This window comes from Lissotriton helveticus, chromosome 3_1, assembly GCF_964261635.1.
Source record: "Lissotriton helveticus chromosome 3_1, aLisHel1.1, whole genome shotgun sequence".
Taxonomy (NCBI): domain Eukaryota; kingdom Metazoa; phylum Chordata; class Amphibia; order Caudata; family Salamandridae; genus Lissotriton; species Lissotriton helveticus.
In genome coordinates, this window is record NC_136061.1 from 1,818,358,532 (window position 1) to 1,818,378,163 (window position 19,632).

General features: G+C 42.3%; 1 protein-coding gene across 1 annotated transcript in view; it reads left to right on the plus strand.

The window, feature by feature from the left end:
• Positions 1-3,667: 3,667 nt before the first annotated feature.
• Positions 3,668-19,632, plus strand: part of TH (tyrosine hydroxylase) — a 403,874-nt gene continuing 387,909 nt past the window's right edge. The window contains exon 1 of the mRNA XM_078682736.1: positions 3,668-3,767. Within this exon, the coding sequence (XP_078538862.1) occupies positions 3,675-3,767 (93 nt within the window). The 5' untranslated portion in view covers positions 3,668-3,674. The remainder of the gene's footprint in view (positions 3,768-19,632) is intronic.

Genomic DNA, 19,632 nt, shown 5'->3' on the forward strand with positions numbered 1-19,632 from the left:
GTGGGCATTAGGCCCCTGACTGCATATTTTACGAGTCTTGCTTGGGCTTTTCATGAAACATTCTCGGCGTTTGTTGGTGTCCGCCCCGTTCATTAGGCCCCGCCCACCTTGCTCACACTTTTCAGGAAGCATTTTTGGCATTTGTTATCGGCATTTGAATTCTATATTATTACACCGTTAGTCTGTCTTATGTTATCATGCAGAAACCCTTCCTTTGTCGGAAAATGCATAACGCCTCTTATAAACAGTCGGAGCAGACACCACAGGTGAATGTTGACTGTCTGTGATTATTTAATGCACATTTGCTTGTTTTTCGCTCACCCTGATTGCATATTTTGCTAGTCTTGCTCGGGCTTTTCAGGAAGCATTTTCGGCGTTTGTTGGTGTCTGCCCTGTTCATTAGGCCCCACCCACCACGCTCGATTTCTTTATTTATTTGTTTAAACTTTAATACTCAGCGCGGTGCCCGCTTCTATGTCACCGTGCTCGTTTTTAATCTTTTTTTATAAATTCCTGTTTTTATAAAGAGTTAAATACCATATGTCTACCGTTGGTGAGTATAACCCCGCACGTCTACCGTTTTAAGTGCTATATACATGCACATCCTGCTGACTGACTCTCTCAGGGCAGGCTCTCTTATCCGGACACTGCTAGAAGCAGCCCCTGGTCTCAGCAAGTACTGTGGCAGCCATGTTTCGGAAACAGCAAAATGCTGCATGCGGGCTCGAAAAATACACTCACCCCACCAACGCGAAAACCCTGGCCTCCACCACCAGGTAGTTGGTCTGGTAGTAAAGCAGGTTGCTGACCACCCGGTTGTTCCATTTCGAGACGTCCTTGAAATCTGGCAGGGAGAAGCAGTTGGATCCAGGGAAGAAGTCATCCTAAGCGCGAAGGGGAGCCACCTGCACGTCCGTATTTCCCCCGTGGTAGTGCTGACATACTGTAGAAGACTCAGCTGGGGCAGCCCACTAAGATTATTTTTGCGTTTCGCGTCAGTGGTACGACTAAAAGCAAAAGCTGGAGTTCAACCTTTATGCACTTTACGCTCTTCCACATCTGGACTGGATGTTAGCACAATAGCTAACTATAGATTGCACTCTTATTTATTCTTAGAGAGGCTTCTGTCGCAAAATCGAAAACGTAATTAAATGCTTCTTTTACAACCGGCTTCCTAGGTGGAAGGGTCTAGGATGCCTACCACTCATATGGAGAGAATGCAGCAGGAGCCTCCCTATTGACTTTAGTGGGCATTGTGGCTGGAAAAAAATTTGAATTCCTCATAACCCAGCCACTAGCTTATGAATCACTGAGTGAAAGCAGCACATGGATACAATTCCATGTAAAATAAAACAAGCACTTTGTGACATTCATTTAAAAACGTACATACTCCATACAGAACACCAATAATACTACTTAAGAAGCATTTGAAATGCAATAGGTCTCGTATTTGCGAAATTTTAAGCTATTGGCGTTGTAAATGACAATCTGGCAGATGCATCAACGTAGGCCTTTTGCTATTCCTAAATAGTGATTTTTAAGGAATCGCTATTTAGGAATAGCAAAAGCCTATGCATGTAGGAATCGCTATTAAAATAGCGATTCCTAAACATTCCTTAATTGCTACTCGCAAATTGCTAGTCACAATTAAGGAATGCTGTACCATTCATTCCTATGGGCCTACAGGCCCATAGGAATGAATTGGAGATTGCATGAGCAATTTGCGAGTACCAGTAGGTACTCACAAATTGCTCATGCAATTTCAAGTGTGCAAGGGTGTCAAAATTACACCCTGTTGCACCCCCTAAAAATTGATCTCTGCACATATGTTGCACACACACATGCCCTAAGGGCATGTGTGTGCGCAACATGAAACTTTGAAAAATGCACAAAAGTGTTTTTTTCAAAGTTTTAGAAAATTACCATGAAGTTCAACTTCATGGTAATTTACTACTCCTATTAGCGAATTCGCTATTTTTTTGACTTTCATGCATTGCATTTCAGGAATCTCAATTTGGGATTCCTTAAATGCAAACGCAAGTTAAGGAATCTCAATTTAGAGATTCCTTAAATTGCGATTTTTGCAAAAATACTGGTCGCAAATGGGCAGATTCTGAGAATCTGCCCATTTGGGACCAGTATTTACTTTGATGCATATGCCTGAATGCCTTTTATTTATCTGTTTTCAAAACCAACACATGGATAAAAGGTTTGTCATTTACAATGCCAGTAGCTCAAAGTCTCGCAAATGCGAAACCTATTGCATTGCAAATGCTTGTTATTATCCCTTTTAATTTCTGTTTCTCTTACATTTTTCTTCCTTTCCGTAATTCCATTTGTTCTCTTTTCCCCGTCTCTCTAATTTAGTTTCTTCTTTTTCTTTCATTGTTTAATCCCCTTGTTTAGTTCCTCTACCCCGCACTTATATTCTTTTGCTGTTCTTTTCTTCCATGTCCTCATTCTTATGTAGTCATTGTGAATCTCCGTTCAATACGTTTCTTGCATTCTCGATTACGCCCACTTTCTTCAATCTCTCTCTTTGCCTCTTTCTTTTTATTACGTTTTCTCCCATTCTTTTGTTCTGTTTTATTGGTGTATTTCTTTCTTTTGCTCTCTCTTGTTTTCTCTGCACGTCTCTTTTTCATTCTGTATTTTATCCATTATGTGTTCCTTTTATTCCCTCTGTGCTTTGATTCCTTCCCTTATGTCGCTTCACACTTTCTCTAGCGCCACCTAACTTTTTTTTCTTCCTTTAATTACCTTTATCAGATTTTGGATCGTTGCTTGTTTTTTTCTTATTTCATTCTTCCTTTTATCCTCTCATACTATGTTTCTACCTTCCTTTCTTTTTTCTTTCCTTTCTTTGTTGGTTGTGGTCTTTCTTTCTGTGTTGGCTGTGCTCTTTCTTTTTTTCTTTCTTAAAACAATACAGTAATATTTGATTGACGTTCCTTTATTATTTCTCCCCTGCATAGTTTGTTCTCTGTCCTCTTTAGCTTTATTGCGTTCTTTCTTGCACTCCTTTTCTCTCTCATTCTTTCTCCTCCTTTCATTGTTTTTCTCTTCCCTTTTATTTACTTTATGTATATCTTACAATTCATTTACACTTGTTCCATCTAGTTTTCTTGGTTTCTCCCCTCCATCGCTTTTCAACACTCTGCCTTGTGTCATACCGTTTTCGCCTTAGGGCTTCCGATGTTTCTGCTCTCTGTCACCTTCTCTCTGCTTGCCTCTTCGCCTCGACCGTGCAGGGCTGGTTTACCTTTTCAGGCAATTATTCCCTCTTTCCTTCTAGGTATGTTCTTCGACCTAGCGTCCTCCCCCACCTCCTCCATCATTTTCCGAAGCCAGGAATTTAACACCCTTAGTGCAAATGACAGACACAAGCCTGCCTGTGATAGAACAACGGATAACCAAACTGCCTGTTACAGGTGGTCTCTGAAAGGCTTTTCGGGAGGACGACAAGTGGCAAGGGGCGGTTTGCTGAGGTGGGGTGTCGGCAATGATTGCAACAATTAGATTTAATCGGTCAGACGTGCATTATCCCCCTCCCCTCGGGCTGCAGGGAGGGCTGGTGGAGGGACTGAAAGTGGCTTTGACGTCAGGCAGGTCCTATAAAAGGCCAGCAGCCGAGGCTCCCTGGCAGCACAGGCTGCGTGCACTCAGCTCTGCCCATGATGACCGCTGCGAACCCAACGGGGTCCACCCCCAAGAGCTTCCGCAGGGCTGTGTCAGAGCTGGACTCCAGGCAGGCAGAAGCCATGATGGTAAGATGCGCGCCCGGGGCAGTGACACCTTCTGCAACTCGTAAAGAATAACCTATTTTGTTTTAATATAGTGCTGAGCGACTTAGTCGTGGGACTTCGTAGCGCTTTAAAAAGCTTACTCAGTGGTGCTGATTTTATTGACTTCAAAATTCAGGCGTGGAACAAAAGAATCTCATGTTGTATTCAAATCTTTGCTGCTGGGCACTAGCCCACTGAGCAATATTAGTAGATTTCTAGCTTGAGATTTGAGGCAGTGCAGGCGCTGCGAGCATCTTAATTATTGATGGTGGTAGTAGCAGCACGTAGTTGTTGTTTTTATACAGAGAGTCAGATCTGGGGTAGCTAGCATTGTCAGAGACATTATTATGCGAACATCCACTTGGAATGTAATTTATTCTCAAAATAGGGAGAGGAGAGGATTGTGCCTGAAAGACCATTTTTAATGAAATAAACCATTCCTCTTGGGAGGAGCAGGCTGGCGTTGTGGAGGGAAGTTCGTGGGACACTCCGAAGGAATGGAGAGGCATTCCAGTCACTGGAATAATTTTGGGAGGGATATAATTAATGTCATATAACAGCATGCCGGTGCCTTGGACCGGAAGGGCAGGGTTGCCGCACGTGCGCGTGTTCTCTCTTATAGCATGCCCCTATGAGAGGCTCCTAAGTAACGCAGGCTCACTGACCAGGGCGTGGGATATACAAAGGATAATATATAGGATATATACGATAATATATAGGTCGATAGTACAACTTGTCTAATGGGGAACTAAAATATCTTGCATTCAATCGCTACACAAGAGATTAATGCTCAGCGGGCGTTAATCATTCATGACAATTCTGTTAGAACTACTTTGCCACTGAATGTCTTTGTATTTTAACATTTTAGGAAAAATAGCCGTATTTGGCTCCTCAGAAAATCTTCCAGTTCTTGTTTCTCTTTAAGTTACATCTCTCGCTGTTATCCGCACGGTGGTTAGGGTTTCTTTCCCCGCGTTTTCCTGTCATTGAAAATGCAGATCCGCCATTCATCAGCCAGTTATCGAGCTCGGCGTAGCGCCTAGAAACGGCTTTATAAATAGATACGGTTTACTCATAGGTCTCATTTGCTGATCCCCGTTCACGGGGAGGGGCGCGTGGGCAGTGGAGACAAGTCCTCGAAGCACAGTGGGGTGATGAGAGATGTTCTCACAGGGACGGTGTTACAGCAGGAACTACTTCCACACAGAGGGCATGTGGCGCCGTGGAAAGTGGTCTTACAGGGGAATGCTCGTGCAACAGGAACTGCTTCCATAAGGGGGCAGAGCTGAACTATGGAGGGTTGTTTTATCAGATAAATGATACTGTAACATGAATTCTTTCCACAGGCAGGCTGAGCGATTGCACAAATAGCTGACATTTCAGACCCTAATCTTATACTATATTCCCTATTGATCCCAGAAACCCTGTAAAGACCCACCTCCCTGCCCATCTTGGATGGACACAGGCTACAGCAAACACTCAGTGCACAGGCAGAAGAGTGTATCAAATCCTCAAACCCCCTGCTTCTGCTCCTGCCTCTCAGCCTCTCCTCCATGGAAAGTTCTGTCCTGACTTCCCTTTCCCCTTCAGATACAACTGTCCTCAGCCTGGTCTCCTGAGCCTCTATCTCTGCTTACCAGGCATACTTCAATTGCCCATTCTTAGACTTTGGTACATCAACAGTGGTTAGATTTTTGCCTCACTCTTTAGGGTCTTGAACCTTAGTGACATCATCCTAAAGAGTGTAGCATCTCAGGAGCCACAAACACAAGCACAAAAACAAAGCAGGGAAAGAGGACTTCTGACCAGTTATTGAGGGACTCACCCTTACCCACCACTATCCGGTTCTATCTCTTCAAGGGAAACTCACCTGAGTTCCAAATCTCCTCGCCAAAGACATTGTTTTGAAAGCATATTAACGTATACCACTGATTGACCCAATCCCTCTGCTATTCTGTAGAATTACTTGCTTTATGTAATGTTTATTGACACCGTTTTTTCCATTTCTAAGCTCTTCCTGCCATTGTGCATAATAGGTATCCCTTAAAACAAATTATCAAATGAAAGGATGCCCAATTTGCCAATCTCAGAAAGATAAAGTGGACTTGCTGGTATTTGAACTTGTGGTCACACATGATGCCAGTAGTGAGAACATAGCTTGATAAGCCATCTTGCTGGTTTAGCTCCAACATACTACTCAAATGTCAACATAAAAAAGCCACCAAGAATCATCTGCATATTCTCCAGAATGTTGGAACATTGATGTCATCCACATGGAACTCTCTAACGTGGAGAGAACCTCCCACCGCAACATGACAGCACTTCCCCACCTATAAAATGCAGCAGTTTTCCATATTCACAGGCCTATATCCCATATTCAATGCCCCGGCCAATACAAAACATTCTAGACTAACCGACCCCTCCCTGGGAAAACAAATATATGTATGACTGCAGAAAAGAACCCCACAGACTGGAGCACCACTGGCAAAGAAACCCTAATGTGCAAAGGATATCCATCACAAAGGACAACATTTAGAGAACCATGATCTTTAACGCTTTTTATCTAGGCATCAAATCCCCTTTCCCACCTATCACTGTGTTGAAAAGTAAACTGCATGAACACATTCTATGCAGAGAAAATAGATGGAATCAGGCATTTATGCAGCCTCAAATCCATACACATCATAACTTGTTACACACCACCTCTCCACACCAAAAAGGCAACACCTTGCAAACCTTTGAATTCTCTCTCAGGTATCACATATATGTGGCAATGTCTTCCTCAACATTATAATACAGTCACATCTATGAAACAGCAATGCAAAATGTAGCTTTAGAGTCAAACCCCCTGCTCTTAAGTGTATGAAGGTCACCTCACCAAATTTAGGAATTAGATCTCCATGACATATTTTCTATTCTTCTTCAATATACTAGAACATCTGTTCCCATTCAAATACAAGCCCACAGAGAGCAACATATCCATCTTCAAGCGTACTAATGTGTCTTTAGATCATGCAATAGCAGCAAGGTCACCAACCACAAAGTGGATGAGGTTGATGATGAACAGAGGATGTGCGATTACTTATGCTGCTGGAGCCCCCAGGCACGTTCAACACAGCCAGCCACAACGCGGCTCTCCATAATATCATTCACATGGCCAAATCTCTGTCTGGTTACTCTCTTGCTGGTCCAACTGTTTCCTGTTTGCCAAATAAAATCCTCAAACTCACGCATATACTTCCTCCGAAGAGTACCAAAAGCCCCCAAACTCTCCAACCTCTCTATCAACCCCTAGGATTCCTGCTTGGCAACAAATAAGTCCCAATTCCATGCACATGACACTGCATACAGCCAGTGCTATCTCAAAATGTAATCAGTAGAGCACACCCACTGATTTTCCTGCACAGGGAGCCAGATGTCGGTATTGTATCTCAAATTTAATCTGAAAAAAAAACAAAACACAATTCATATTCCTTTCTTAAAAATAAATAAAAGAAATTACCAATGTTCAACTCTAGCTTAAAAGCATACCCATAGACGGTTTATTATCCTCTTTGCCTGATCAAAAAGTTAATGGACTTCCACATTCATTCTCAACATCCTGTGATTCTGGGCAAATCACTTACTCTTCCCCGCCTCAAAAAACAAAACTAGATGTGTCCTTGTGTAATGTAACTTTTAGTGCTCATGTAAAGCGCTCCAATACATTTGGGTTGAGTTTGCGCTATACAAAACTGCAACAACAAAAAAAACCAATACTATGAAGTCCCTTCCTCAGTCTAGCATCTACCTTCCTGTACTACAGGAAAGATCTAACAACTCTTCCCTTTCAACAACATCTTCTCACCTAATTCAGCACTTATACATGCCTAATTATTTGTAATCATGTTTGCTGCCTTTGTACAGGAGTGAGCACTAATCGGTTTGAACCTGTTCCAACTTATTTTATGTAATGCAGCCCAATACTCTGTCCTGTACAGAGCTCCAATGCTTAACTTAAGGCACCCCTACTCAACAAATACCTAAAATAAGTAAATAAAAGAAAAAGGCAGCACACCAGGAATACATTTACAGACTGGCACATGGGTGGTTCATAAATGCTGTTAAATAATTAATGTTCTGATTTCAGAAATTGCCTCAATGTAAGAATGTCAGATAGACACTTCGTATTCTCCTGCTTCCATCTCATCAGAGCTGACAGCGTAAACTTTGATTAATGTAAGAATAATAATAACAATGTAGGCTTGTGGCTGTTCCAAATGTCCCTTTCTTATAATTGCATTTCCAATCAAGTTTCAAGCACTTGTAAGATCTTGACATAATTGTAATTGGTGCTTTTGTCACAGGTTAGGAGAGCTGCCCCCATTATCTCATTGTTTCTGCACATTGTTTCTTCATCAACCAATGCAGCCACTATGAGAACCTCAGAGAAGGTTACTTACATAGGGTTTACAAGTGTGTACATGTGTACGTACGTTCAGACATATATGAATACATGTACCAGTGATGAGGTACATCAGCGTAGTTATGGTGGAAACATAAAACCTACAAACCCCTAAAATTGTCCAGTTAAGGTTCTCATCACCACCTCCAAAGAAACTCACCTCACGTACAAGCTTCGCTCTGGTAGAGCCTGTCCATCAGTGTGGTATTAATACACTTGTAATGACTGTAATGGTAACTAGGTAGTTCCTAAATATTCAGTTTTTGCATCTTAAGGTAGGCTGTTTCACAGATGTTTTCTAGTTTTACAATCTTATGTTTCTTGATGTTTATTTCAAGCTCTATCTTCATAATGTATTTGGTGTAAAGATCTCCAGCAATATTTGCAGGTGCAGAGAGCAAAAAATGAATATGGGGATTTCCATGCATAAAACGTGTCCCTTTAACTTTTGCCTTCTCTAGCATCTAAAATAAGGAACTTAGGGGGAGATTTACTACGAATGCATGCCGCTTTTGCATCACAAAAGTGACGCAAATCGGCAAAAAATCTTTTTATCCTGATTTACTTTCCAGTGCACTGCAAATAACGAGAAAGTAATGCAAACAGCGCTATTTGCTTTACTTAGCGCCAAGGGTGGGGGGGTGGGGGGGTTACCATGGGTGGAGCAAGACATTCCCATGGAGCCACCCAAGGTTTCTCACACTAATCGCAATTTACTAAACACACATGTTTGCACCATAGTGCAAGGGTGTCTGCGTGAGTGTAACATAGGTTTTGTACTAGTAGTATAGCCTTCCAGTACAAAACTATGATCAGACTAATTTTAAACCTTTTCCCACATTGTATGTGTGCTGTACAGTGCAGCGCACACACTAAGTCAGAAAAGCAAGGAGAAATGAAAGTATTTCTCCTTCATAGTGCCGGGTCTGGTGGCTGAGTGGACTAATGCATCCACTGCAGGGGCCTGAGTTCAACCTCATGGGAACAGGTTCAAATCCTGGAGGGTCCCCTCAGCCTTTCATCCATCTGAGGTTGATAAAAGAAGTACCATTGAGTTGGATAACAGTAAACATCTGTTACTCAGTGCCAAGAAACCCCAATGTTTATATTTTTACTTTCACTTCATTTATCTCTCAGTACACAGATTTACAGGGTCACACATTTTACACATACAAAACCAGATAACATATTAATATTACTAGTTGGGAAATACCTGCATTTCTGACAATTATCCACGCGACAAGGCATCCACTGCAGGGGCCTGAGTTCAACCTCATGGTCACAGGTTCAAATCCTGGAGGGTCCCCTCAGCCTTTCATCCATCTGAGGTTGATAAAAGAAGTACCATTGAGTTGGATAACAGTAAACATCTGTTACTCAGTGCCAAGAAACCCCAATGGTTATATTTTTACTTTCACTTCATTTATCTCTCAGTACACAGATTTACAGGGTCACACATTTTACACATACAAAACCAGATAACATATTAATATTACTAGTTGGGAAATACCTGCATTTCTGACAATTATCCACGCGACAAGGCATCCACTGCAGGGGCCTGAGTTCAACCTCATGGTCACAGGTTAAAATCCTGGAGGGTCCCCTCAGCCTTTCATCCATCTGAGGTTGATAAAAGAAGTACCATTGAGTTGGATAACAGTAAACATCTGTTACTCAGTGCCAAGAAACCCCAATGGTTATATTTTTACTTTCACTTCATTTATCTCTCAGTATACAGATTTACAGGGTCACACATTTTACACATACAAAACCAGATAACATATTAATATCACTAGTTGAGATAATACCTGCCTTTCTGATAATTATCCACGCGACAAGACATTCCGCAAGCCTCAATACTGCACTCAACCCTTTCTATGTGTTAGCCTATATCCTGACCCTGTCCAACAAGAACTTCCATTTCCAAGCAGATACTACACAAATATAACTGAAAATCTCCTCTCCAAACGATTTTGGAAATGTATCACTAACCTTGATAAACTTCACCCAAAACTCAACCCCACAACAACGGAATTTGTCTTCATCTCACCCCGACTACAACATCCGGATGACGAGTGACTGTAAGATGACTCACCTGTGGGCACTTGTCCTAACATAGTGGACTCACTGAAATTGCTAGGATTCTACCCGGACAAACACTTGAACGTGGAAACACAGGTATTCAAAACCAACAATTGCCCTCAACACCAAATTAGGGATCATCAATACATCCCAGATCAAGACTTAAAACAAATCACACAGGCGCTTATCCTGTCGAGAATTAATTACCATAGTTAAATGTAGGTAGAAATTATGAGATCTTGTTGACAGCCATCAAAGCGGCACTGCATGCTGCCGCCAGATTTGAAATATGACCACATTTCCCCAATACTTCTAAATGAACTGGCTTCCTACCTAAGCAACATCCATTTTCAAACTGGCCTCTGCTACGCATAGGACAATGCATAAGAACACTCCCGCAACCTCGCCAAGAAACTACACATCACTGGAGGTCAAATTCAACTAGGAATGTGAATAGCATCCTTCTTAGAAATCTGGAGTTGGAGAAGACTAAAACAGCCAAGCAGTCTTTCTCGATAATGCCCACAGACTGTGTAACTACATGCTCTCAGAGATACTTGCAATCCCCCCTGTGACTGTTCAAAAGAAAACTAAAACCCTTTTGGTGAATACCGCCTAACACCATGAAGAATCCAGTCACTTTATCTCTTTAAGATGCCTGCCATTGATGGTCTACCCTATCTTCAAGGATCTGCTCACATTTCCACACTCTCTGCCTCTTGAGATTTCTATATCTTTGAAGGCTGATCACCTGCACGTCTTTAAAGGCAAACGTGGATGCAAACCTCAGTCCTTATTTTATTGGAGGCTATTCATTTCTACGTGAACCTTTATTCAAACTTTTGCTGTTCACTTGAAATATGATGCCCAGATGTGTACGACAATTCTCATTTCTGGTGTCTGTAATACAAGTTTGTTTAACTCCTCTGTATACTCCTATTGCACACTTTCTTCCATATGTAAAGTGCTCTGATGCCCTAGGGCCTCGTTCTTGGTGCAGAAAACAAGCTAAAATAAACACATTAAATAAATAATCATTCCACATAAATGGAATAAAAGATTTGCTTGGCAAAAAAACATGGAATGCAACCGCACAATATCAAAAATACAGTCACAAAACAGCTTATCATGAGTCAAACAACAAACCTACAAATAACGTCCTTTATGCATGACGCATACATGAAACACCAATATATATGAACAAACCGAAACATCAGCACAAATACTGTTTCAAATCATGTCTCACTGCAGCTTAGAGAGGGAGTTACACAAATTCTTACACTCATCAACATATGCAGGGGCAGATTTACACATTTTTCACGCAATGCAGGACAGCAAGCAAAGTTGTTGTGAAAGCGACACAGCAGACATGCATCATATCAACTACGATATGGGGCATTTCTGCTATCTCTGACACACTGTGGGGCCTATTTACGAACGTGTCACGCAGCGCAGCAGTCATCTTGCTGCACTGCGCTGTACTGCACGACAGGGAAGAGCAGGAATGCCCATATACAGTGCATTCCTGCCTTTTCCAATGTGCTGGGGCCCTTTTGACAGCGTAGTACCAACAGATGCACTTGCACTATGGTGCAAAGGTGCCTGCGTTGCACGCAGGATTGTGTTTGTGCTGGAAGACAAACCTTCCTGCACAAAAACAATCCTAAGAGGTATTTTCCTCTCTCTATGTGTGCTGCAGATTGGAGCATACATAGATAGAGGAAGTATCGAGGACAAATAAAGATACTTTTCCTCGTTACACCTCACCTGAGAAGGTGTAACGTTTTGACACATTCCCAGGTCTACCAGTTCTTGTAAATCTTGGAATGCATCAAAAACCATGAGAGATATGTGGGAATATGCCAGGCATTGCCCATGGAATGCCTTCCCAGGGCCCTACTCCAGATTTAGCGAGCAACTCAAGGCCACCAAAGTGGCCTAGGGTGACTCCGTAAATCATATGTAAGGTTTGTGTTGCTCTTCCACCACGTTGCATGGTGCAAGAGAGACGCTAACTGGCTCATAAATAGGTCCCTGTGTGCTTACTGTGGGCCCGCGGGAAGTCATTTTTGAGCCCAGCACTTATTATTTCTCATCAGACTTTTACCCAGAGCAAGAGAGACAAAAACACAAAAGGGGCAAGAAGGAAGAAGAGAGAGATGGAAAAACGTGCACAAGGAAGGATGAAAAGGAATCTGTAAGAGTGGGATAAAAAGTCAGGGAGCGTCTGGTGGTGGATTAAAGAGGAATCAGGTGGAATGCAGGCTCTGCAGCCTTGATTCTCTACACGCCAACTTTCAATAGCAAACTTTGGGCCCTGGCATTTATTCCTTTACAAAGTAAGCACTGTCCACACACCTTACAGAAACTACTCAGATTATATCCGAAGAGGTAATTTAGTGATGCATGTGCCAAAAAGCACCAGATTCCCATCTGCAAAACTTCTGGCTCCCCCCCACCTTTTGGAGGCCGGCAGTGTGGCAGATTGGCACTAGCAGATCTGTCTCTCTTTCTCTCCCCATTTCTGTCCTTCTTTATCATTTTGTTGCTCCCTTTCTCGCTCCTCACCTTCGTTCTCTATCACCCCCCTCTTTCTCTATCTGTTTTGGCTTCACCCTCTCAGAGTCTCATTCTGACTTGCTGTCTAAAATGATATGATCATTACCAAATACTGTGTCACTTTGTAGGAGATCCCATTCTTGGGCAATTGTTTTATTGAATAGGCTCCCTATACATGCTTTGTTTGTTCTGAAAAGCGTGCTTTGTTTTACCAGCCTCTCTTTCCTAAGTACATATTAGCTCCGCAAAAAATCACAGATCCCAGACACAATCTGAACCCCTCCAATGTATAAGCACAAAAGAATATGTTTGCTTTCGGAGCAGTAAATATACGTGGACCGAGTGGCAGAAGCGAATGTGTCAAAAGCTGTCTGTCAACCGACACATCAAATCCCACACAAATCTACAGTACTATGCAGAAGCAAACAGTGTACAATGGCATTTATTACTAAAGTTGTTTTCCTTTGCAATGTCATGGTAAGGTACAATATGTGACGCTGTAGGTAGTGATTTCCAAAATTAATTAGGGTGTTTTATGTCATTAATATGACATTTGAACAAACGACCTCTGCTTGGTAATAATACAACAATATATGTGTGAATGTACGTTTACATTTAGTAGTACAATAACATACTTGATTGAGAGGCATTTACTTTCACTCGGATAGCGTATATATATATATATATGTGAGCAAGGGCACGGATATGCCCGAAACGCGTCATGGCGGTGGTGCAGGGCGTAATGGAATGAAATAAAAAGTATTTGCACCAAACTTGGGTCTGCGCCCGTTTGTTACGACAGACGGCAACAAGAACGGAACTGTAAGCATATTATATATATATATATACATATATATATACATATATATATATATATATATATATATATATATATATATATATATATATTATTTATTTTTTTCCACGGTTTGTAGCCCATTCGATTCCGACGCTGGCGCTCACTTACTTGGGGCGGTGCACTTTTTACCGGCAGAGCCACGCCGGTATGTATCAGAATGATTTATCGCAAAGCGAAATTAAGAAGGCACTCACTCGTCTTCATTTTGGTGTTAGGTGGATTTATTAAATGATTGTTGCCATGCCCTACGCGTTTCGGTCAGGTAACTCTGACCTTGTTCACGGGATTAGATTGTACAGAGTAAAGTTCTTCTTTTATTTCAATTCTCTTTGCACATGGCTACTTCCTGTATGAACAATTAAAGCGCATTATGGGTGTTGTAGTGATTAATGTCCATTAAACGTGATGTTTGTGTGAATTAGTGAAAAGGTGCTCTTGTCTCTGTTACAATTCTTATTTGTTTTTGCTTGTAATTAGAGGATAGTTTAGCTTTAATGTCCGTCATGCGTAAGGCATGGCAACAATCATTTAATAAATCCGCCTAACACCAAAATGAAGACGAGTGAGTGTCTTCTTAACTTGGCTTTGTGATAAATCGTCCTGATATATATATATATATATATATATATATATATATATATATATATATATATATTTATATATATATTAATTATACACACATATATACACATGTATATATCTATATGAAGTAATCGTCTCCTCTCAATGAAAGAAGCAGGAACCTCAACGGGGAATTCAATGGCAGAGCCTTTAATAACAAATTGATGGCGAATGCATTTCGGCCGGTGTGGCCTCATCAGCGCCTGCGGTGGAGTAAACGGAAGTCCTGACGCACTGCAGTTTGAGTGCACCTACTCGCGCTGGATAGGTGCGAATGATAGCTCCGCCCCTCAGTAAAAGGATCCCCAGGTGATGATGCATAGGGTCAGAAATTTTCGGACTCCATTGCCCAGGATGCAACAGTGGCTCCCAGGTGGGTAATACTGTGGGACGGTATTGGTGAAATCCAATAAAATAGCTATGGGAGAGGTGCTCTGCACAGCGTTCTTCCCGCAAAATGGAATGAAACGTCCCGCCTTGAGTCCCCAAGACCCCATCAACCATTAGTCCGAGCAAAAATAATAGCGTGAGCAGGAGGTGCATACAACCCGCCCTGGCTGAGAACAATGTCTCGCTGTATCGCTGCAAATCCTCGGGCTGCCGGCGAGTCTGGAGAGATTCAGTAAATGAAGAAACACGCAATGCCGAGGCAAACTCCAGAATCTCCAGTCCACTTGTGATGGGGGGGGCTCCTGAACCGCGCCTCTGGAAAAGCGCGCAGTTATATGAAGTAATCGTCTCCTCTCAATGAAAGAAGCAGGAACCTCAACGGGGAATTCAATGGCAGAGACTTTAATAACAAATTGATGGCGAATGCATTTCTGCCGGTGTGGCCTCATCAGCGCCTGCGGTGGAGTAAACGGAAGTCCTGACGCACTGCAGTTTGAGTGCACCTACTCGCGCTGGATAGGTGCGAATGATAGCTCCGCCCCTCAGTAAAAGGATCCCCAGGTGATGATGCATAGGGTCAGAAATTTTAAGGACTCCATTGCCCAGGATGCAACAGTGGCTCCCAGGTGGGTAATACTGTGGGACGGTATTGGTGAAATCCAATAAAATAGCTATGGGAGAGGTGCTCTGCACAGCGTTCTTCCCGCAAAATGGAATGAAACGTCCCGCCTTGAGTCCCCAAGACCCCATCAACCATTAGTCCGAGCAAAAATAATAGCGTGAGCAGGAGGTGCATACAACCCGCCCTGGCTGAGAACAATGTCTCGCTGTATCGCTGCAAATCCTCGGGCTGCCGGCGAGTCTGGAGAGATTCAGTAAATAAGGAAACACGCAATGCCGAGGCAAACTCCAGAATCTCCAGTCCACTTGTGATGGGGGGGCTCCTGAACCGCGCCTCTGGAAAAGCGCGCAGTTATATGAAGTAATCGTCTCCTCTCAATGAAAGAAGCAGGAACCTCAACGGGGAATTCAATGGCAGAGACTTTAATAACAAATTGATGGCGAATGCATTTCGGCCGGTGTGGCCTCATCAGCGCCTGCGGTGGAGTAAACGGAAGTCCTGACGCACTGCAGTTTGAGTGCACCTACTCGCGCTGGATAGGTGCGAATGATAGCTCCGCCCCTCAGTAAAAGGATCCCCAGGTGATGATGCATAGGGTCAGAAATTTTCAGAATCCATTGCCCAGGATGCAACAGTGGCTCCCAGGTGGGTAATACTGTGGGACGGTATTGGTGAAATCCAATAAAATAGCTATGGGAGAGGTGCTCTGCACAGCGTTCTTCCCGCAAAATGGAATGAAACGTCCCGCCTTGAGTCCCCAAGACCCCATCAACCATTAGTCCGAGCAAAAATAATAGCGTGAGCAGGAGGTGCATACAACCCGCCCTGGCTGAGAACAATGTCTCGCTGTATCGCTGCAAATCCTCGGGCTGCCGGCGAGTCTGGAGAGATTCAGTAAATGAAGAAACACGCAATGCCGAGGCAAACTCCAGAATCTCCAGTCCACTTGTGATGGGGGGGCTCCTGAACCGCGCCTCTGGAAAAGCGCGCAGTTATATGAAGTAATCGTCTCCTCTCAATGAAAGAAGCAGGAACCTCAACGGGGAATTCAATGGCAGAGCCTTTAATAACGAATTGATGGCGAATGCATTTCTGCCGGTGTGGCCTCATCAGCGCCTGCGGTGGAGTAAACGGAAGTCCTGACGCACTGCAGTTTGAGTGCACCTACTCGCGCTGGATAGGTGCGAATGATAGCTCCGCCCCTCAGTAAAAGGATCCCCAGGTGATGATGCATAGGGTCAGAAATTTTCAGACTCCATTGCCCAGGATGCAACAGTGGCTCCCAGGTGGGTAATACTGTGGGACGGTATTGGTGAAATCCAATAAAATAGCTATGGGAGAGGTGCTCTGCACAGCGTTCTTCCCGCAAAATGGAATGAAACGTCCCGCCTTGAGTCCCCAAGACCCCATCAACCATTAGTCCGAGCAAAAATAATAGCGTGAGCAGGAGGTGCATACAACCCGCCCTGGCTGAGAACAATGTCTCGCTGTATCGCTGCAAATCCTCGGGCTGCCGGCGAGTCTGGAGAGATTCAGTAAATGAAGAAACACGCAATGCCGAGGCAAACTCCAGAATCTCTCTATATATATATACACTGAAAAAAACATAGGTTTCAGCCACGTTATAGTTAGGAATTAGCATTTAAAAAACCTTAACCATAGGTTTCACACATGTTATAGTTAGCTGGGCATTTCACTCATACAAAACCATTGAAATTCCCCAGTTATAGTTAGTTCTGCTAACTATAACTCGCGCGCCGGCAGTGCACTGCTGATGACATCACATATTACATCACTCATGACATGGTCAGTGACATCACTCTGACCCCCAAATATTTTTATTTTTATTTTTTTTAACAGGAAGGGGGCCGCATGGCCGTATTTTTAAAAATATTTTTAAGGAGGGGGGCTGCATAGACCCCCTCCTCAGGCCACTTGTTTTTTTGACTATAGAAGCACTTGTTTTTTTGTTTTTTTAGTATGCCTAACCGGCACGTTAATCCGAGTCGCCTATAGAATACAATGTAAGCTATTATTAGTATAGGAATGATGAATGAAAAGTATATGTGTCTATAATATACGTTAATACTACTGTGTTACACCACTCTAAAATGGCCGACCCATTCACCTATATTATCATGAAATCCTATTCCGTGTACCTTTTCACTTTCTATGTTGATATTTCTTTACTTTATTTAAACAAGCCAGAAATGTCATGTTGGTTATCGTGTGATTAAGACACACCTTGTGTCGAAACACGTAACGTTTTCTGAGAATAAACCATAGCATCCATACTTCTGAGTGCACGTGGTGCTTCCGAGCAAACTGTGGATTTAATATATATATACATATCTATATCTATATCTATATCTATATCTATATATATATATATATATATATACATATATATATATATATAAAAACTTTGGTTTTTTCAGTGAATTTCTCTCTCTTCTCTCTCTCTCTCTCTATATATATATATATATATATATATATATATATATATATAGATATATATATATGCTCGAAGACGCTATCCATCACGCTCCTTCACCGCCATGGTAGCAAATAACGTCAGAGCGAAACCACAAGTGAGTGCAAAATCTTCAGTGCTTTATTCGTGCTCTAATATCAGCCAGCAACTGCCATGACGCGTTTCGCATCTCGTAGAGGCTTGATCACATGATGTGTCAGACATAAATGAGGGTATATATAGCAAAATTGATTTAAACCAACAGCAGCTGTATAACACATTAAAACAGTAAACATAATAGAAATACTGCCCAAAATGTTTAGCAGCAAGCAGCGTATTCGGGGCATAGTGCCCAACGTGATGTAAATATATACTTTTCAAATGTTAAGAAAACCATATACTATATACAAATAAATATGTAAAAAATAAACGATTATTAAAAGTCATTTTTACATATTAAAAACCAATTAAATAAGTCATATTTACAAGTTACCCAGAATTTCATATAACTTAATATTTACATTGATTTAACTGAAAATGGCACAAGACCTGGTGAGGACATCGGGAGGAGTGGAAGATCCTAAATGAAACACTATCCTGCCTCGCAATCCCAAGTCCTCAACCATAAGTCTACAACTGTTCTAAACTAACAATACTAGTCTTAAATGTAGACTATATGTAGTGCATAGCTGTTGGATATCCTCATATCCCTCATAAATATACTGAGAAAGCCACCCAAGGTGAGTGGAATGTGAAAGTGATATTAAAATATATTCTCAATCGGGAAACAGATACTCTAGTTCATTATCTTGGCCACATCTGATCCCAGATGTGTAAGTCACAAACCAAGAAGATATAGTAAATGAACATTCATGTAGGCTATCATAATTTGGTTTCTAGGATATTTAATTATAAACAAGTGTACATATCCTCGCTGGCATTAAGACCTCCCGGGTTTTTACTATTAAACTCCAGGATGTACCTTGTCTCCAGTAGCCGTAATTTCGCATCTCTATTGCCACCTCTTTTGAGGGGCGGGATGGTATCAACCAGATAGTAAACTAAATCATCAGGGTTGCTGTTATGAATTAACTCAAAGTGCCGTGCTACTGGATAAGCTGGATCCTTTCCTGAGATAGCTCGGAGATGCTGCAAGATCCGTTTGTGGGCGGGCAGTCGGGTGCTGCCCACATAACATAGCCCACATGGACATTGCAGCACATAGACTACATACTCTGTTTTGCATGTGAGTCTGTGCTTTATGGCGATTGGTTTGTCATGAAAAGGAATGGAGTAATGAGTTTTATTAACACCTTGTCGACAGGCCTTACAGAATGGACATTTTTTAAAACCCTTACTAAGGTCCATCCAAGTCCCTGATAGTGGTTTGTCCAAGGTGTTGCTTATCAGGGCATTTGCCATTGTCGAGGACCTGCGGAAAGTCAATTCAGGCCTATTGGAGACTAGATTGCCTATTATCGGATCTCTTCTTACCAAATTCCAATTCCTACTAAAGATCTTTCTGATCTCAGCATGTTGAATGCTGTAGGTGACAATGGCCCTAGATTGTACAGTTTCGGCCTTTGTCTCATTGGTTTGGTCTCTACCTTTCAAGGCTTGTTCTCTTGGGATGCTGCGTGTTCGTTCTATGGCACTTTCCACCAGATCAGCTCTATATCCTCTCTCTAAGAAGCGAATTTTGCTATCCCTTTGAGCTTTATCACACTCATGGTCGGTACTGCATAACCGTCTCATGCGCAGCATTTCCCCGTAGGGGATGCTGCGTATGAGGTGACC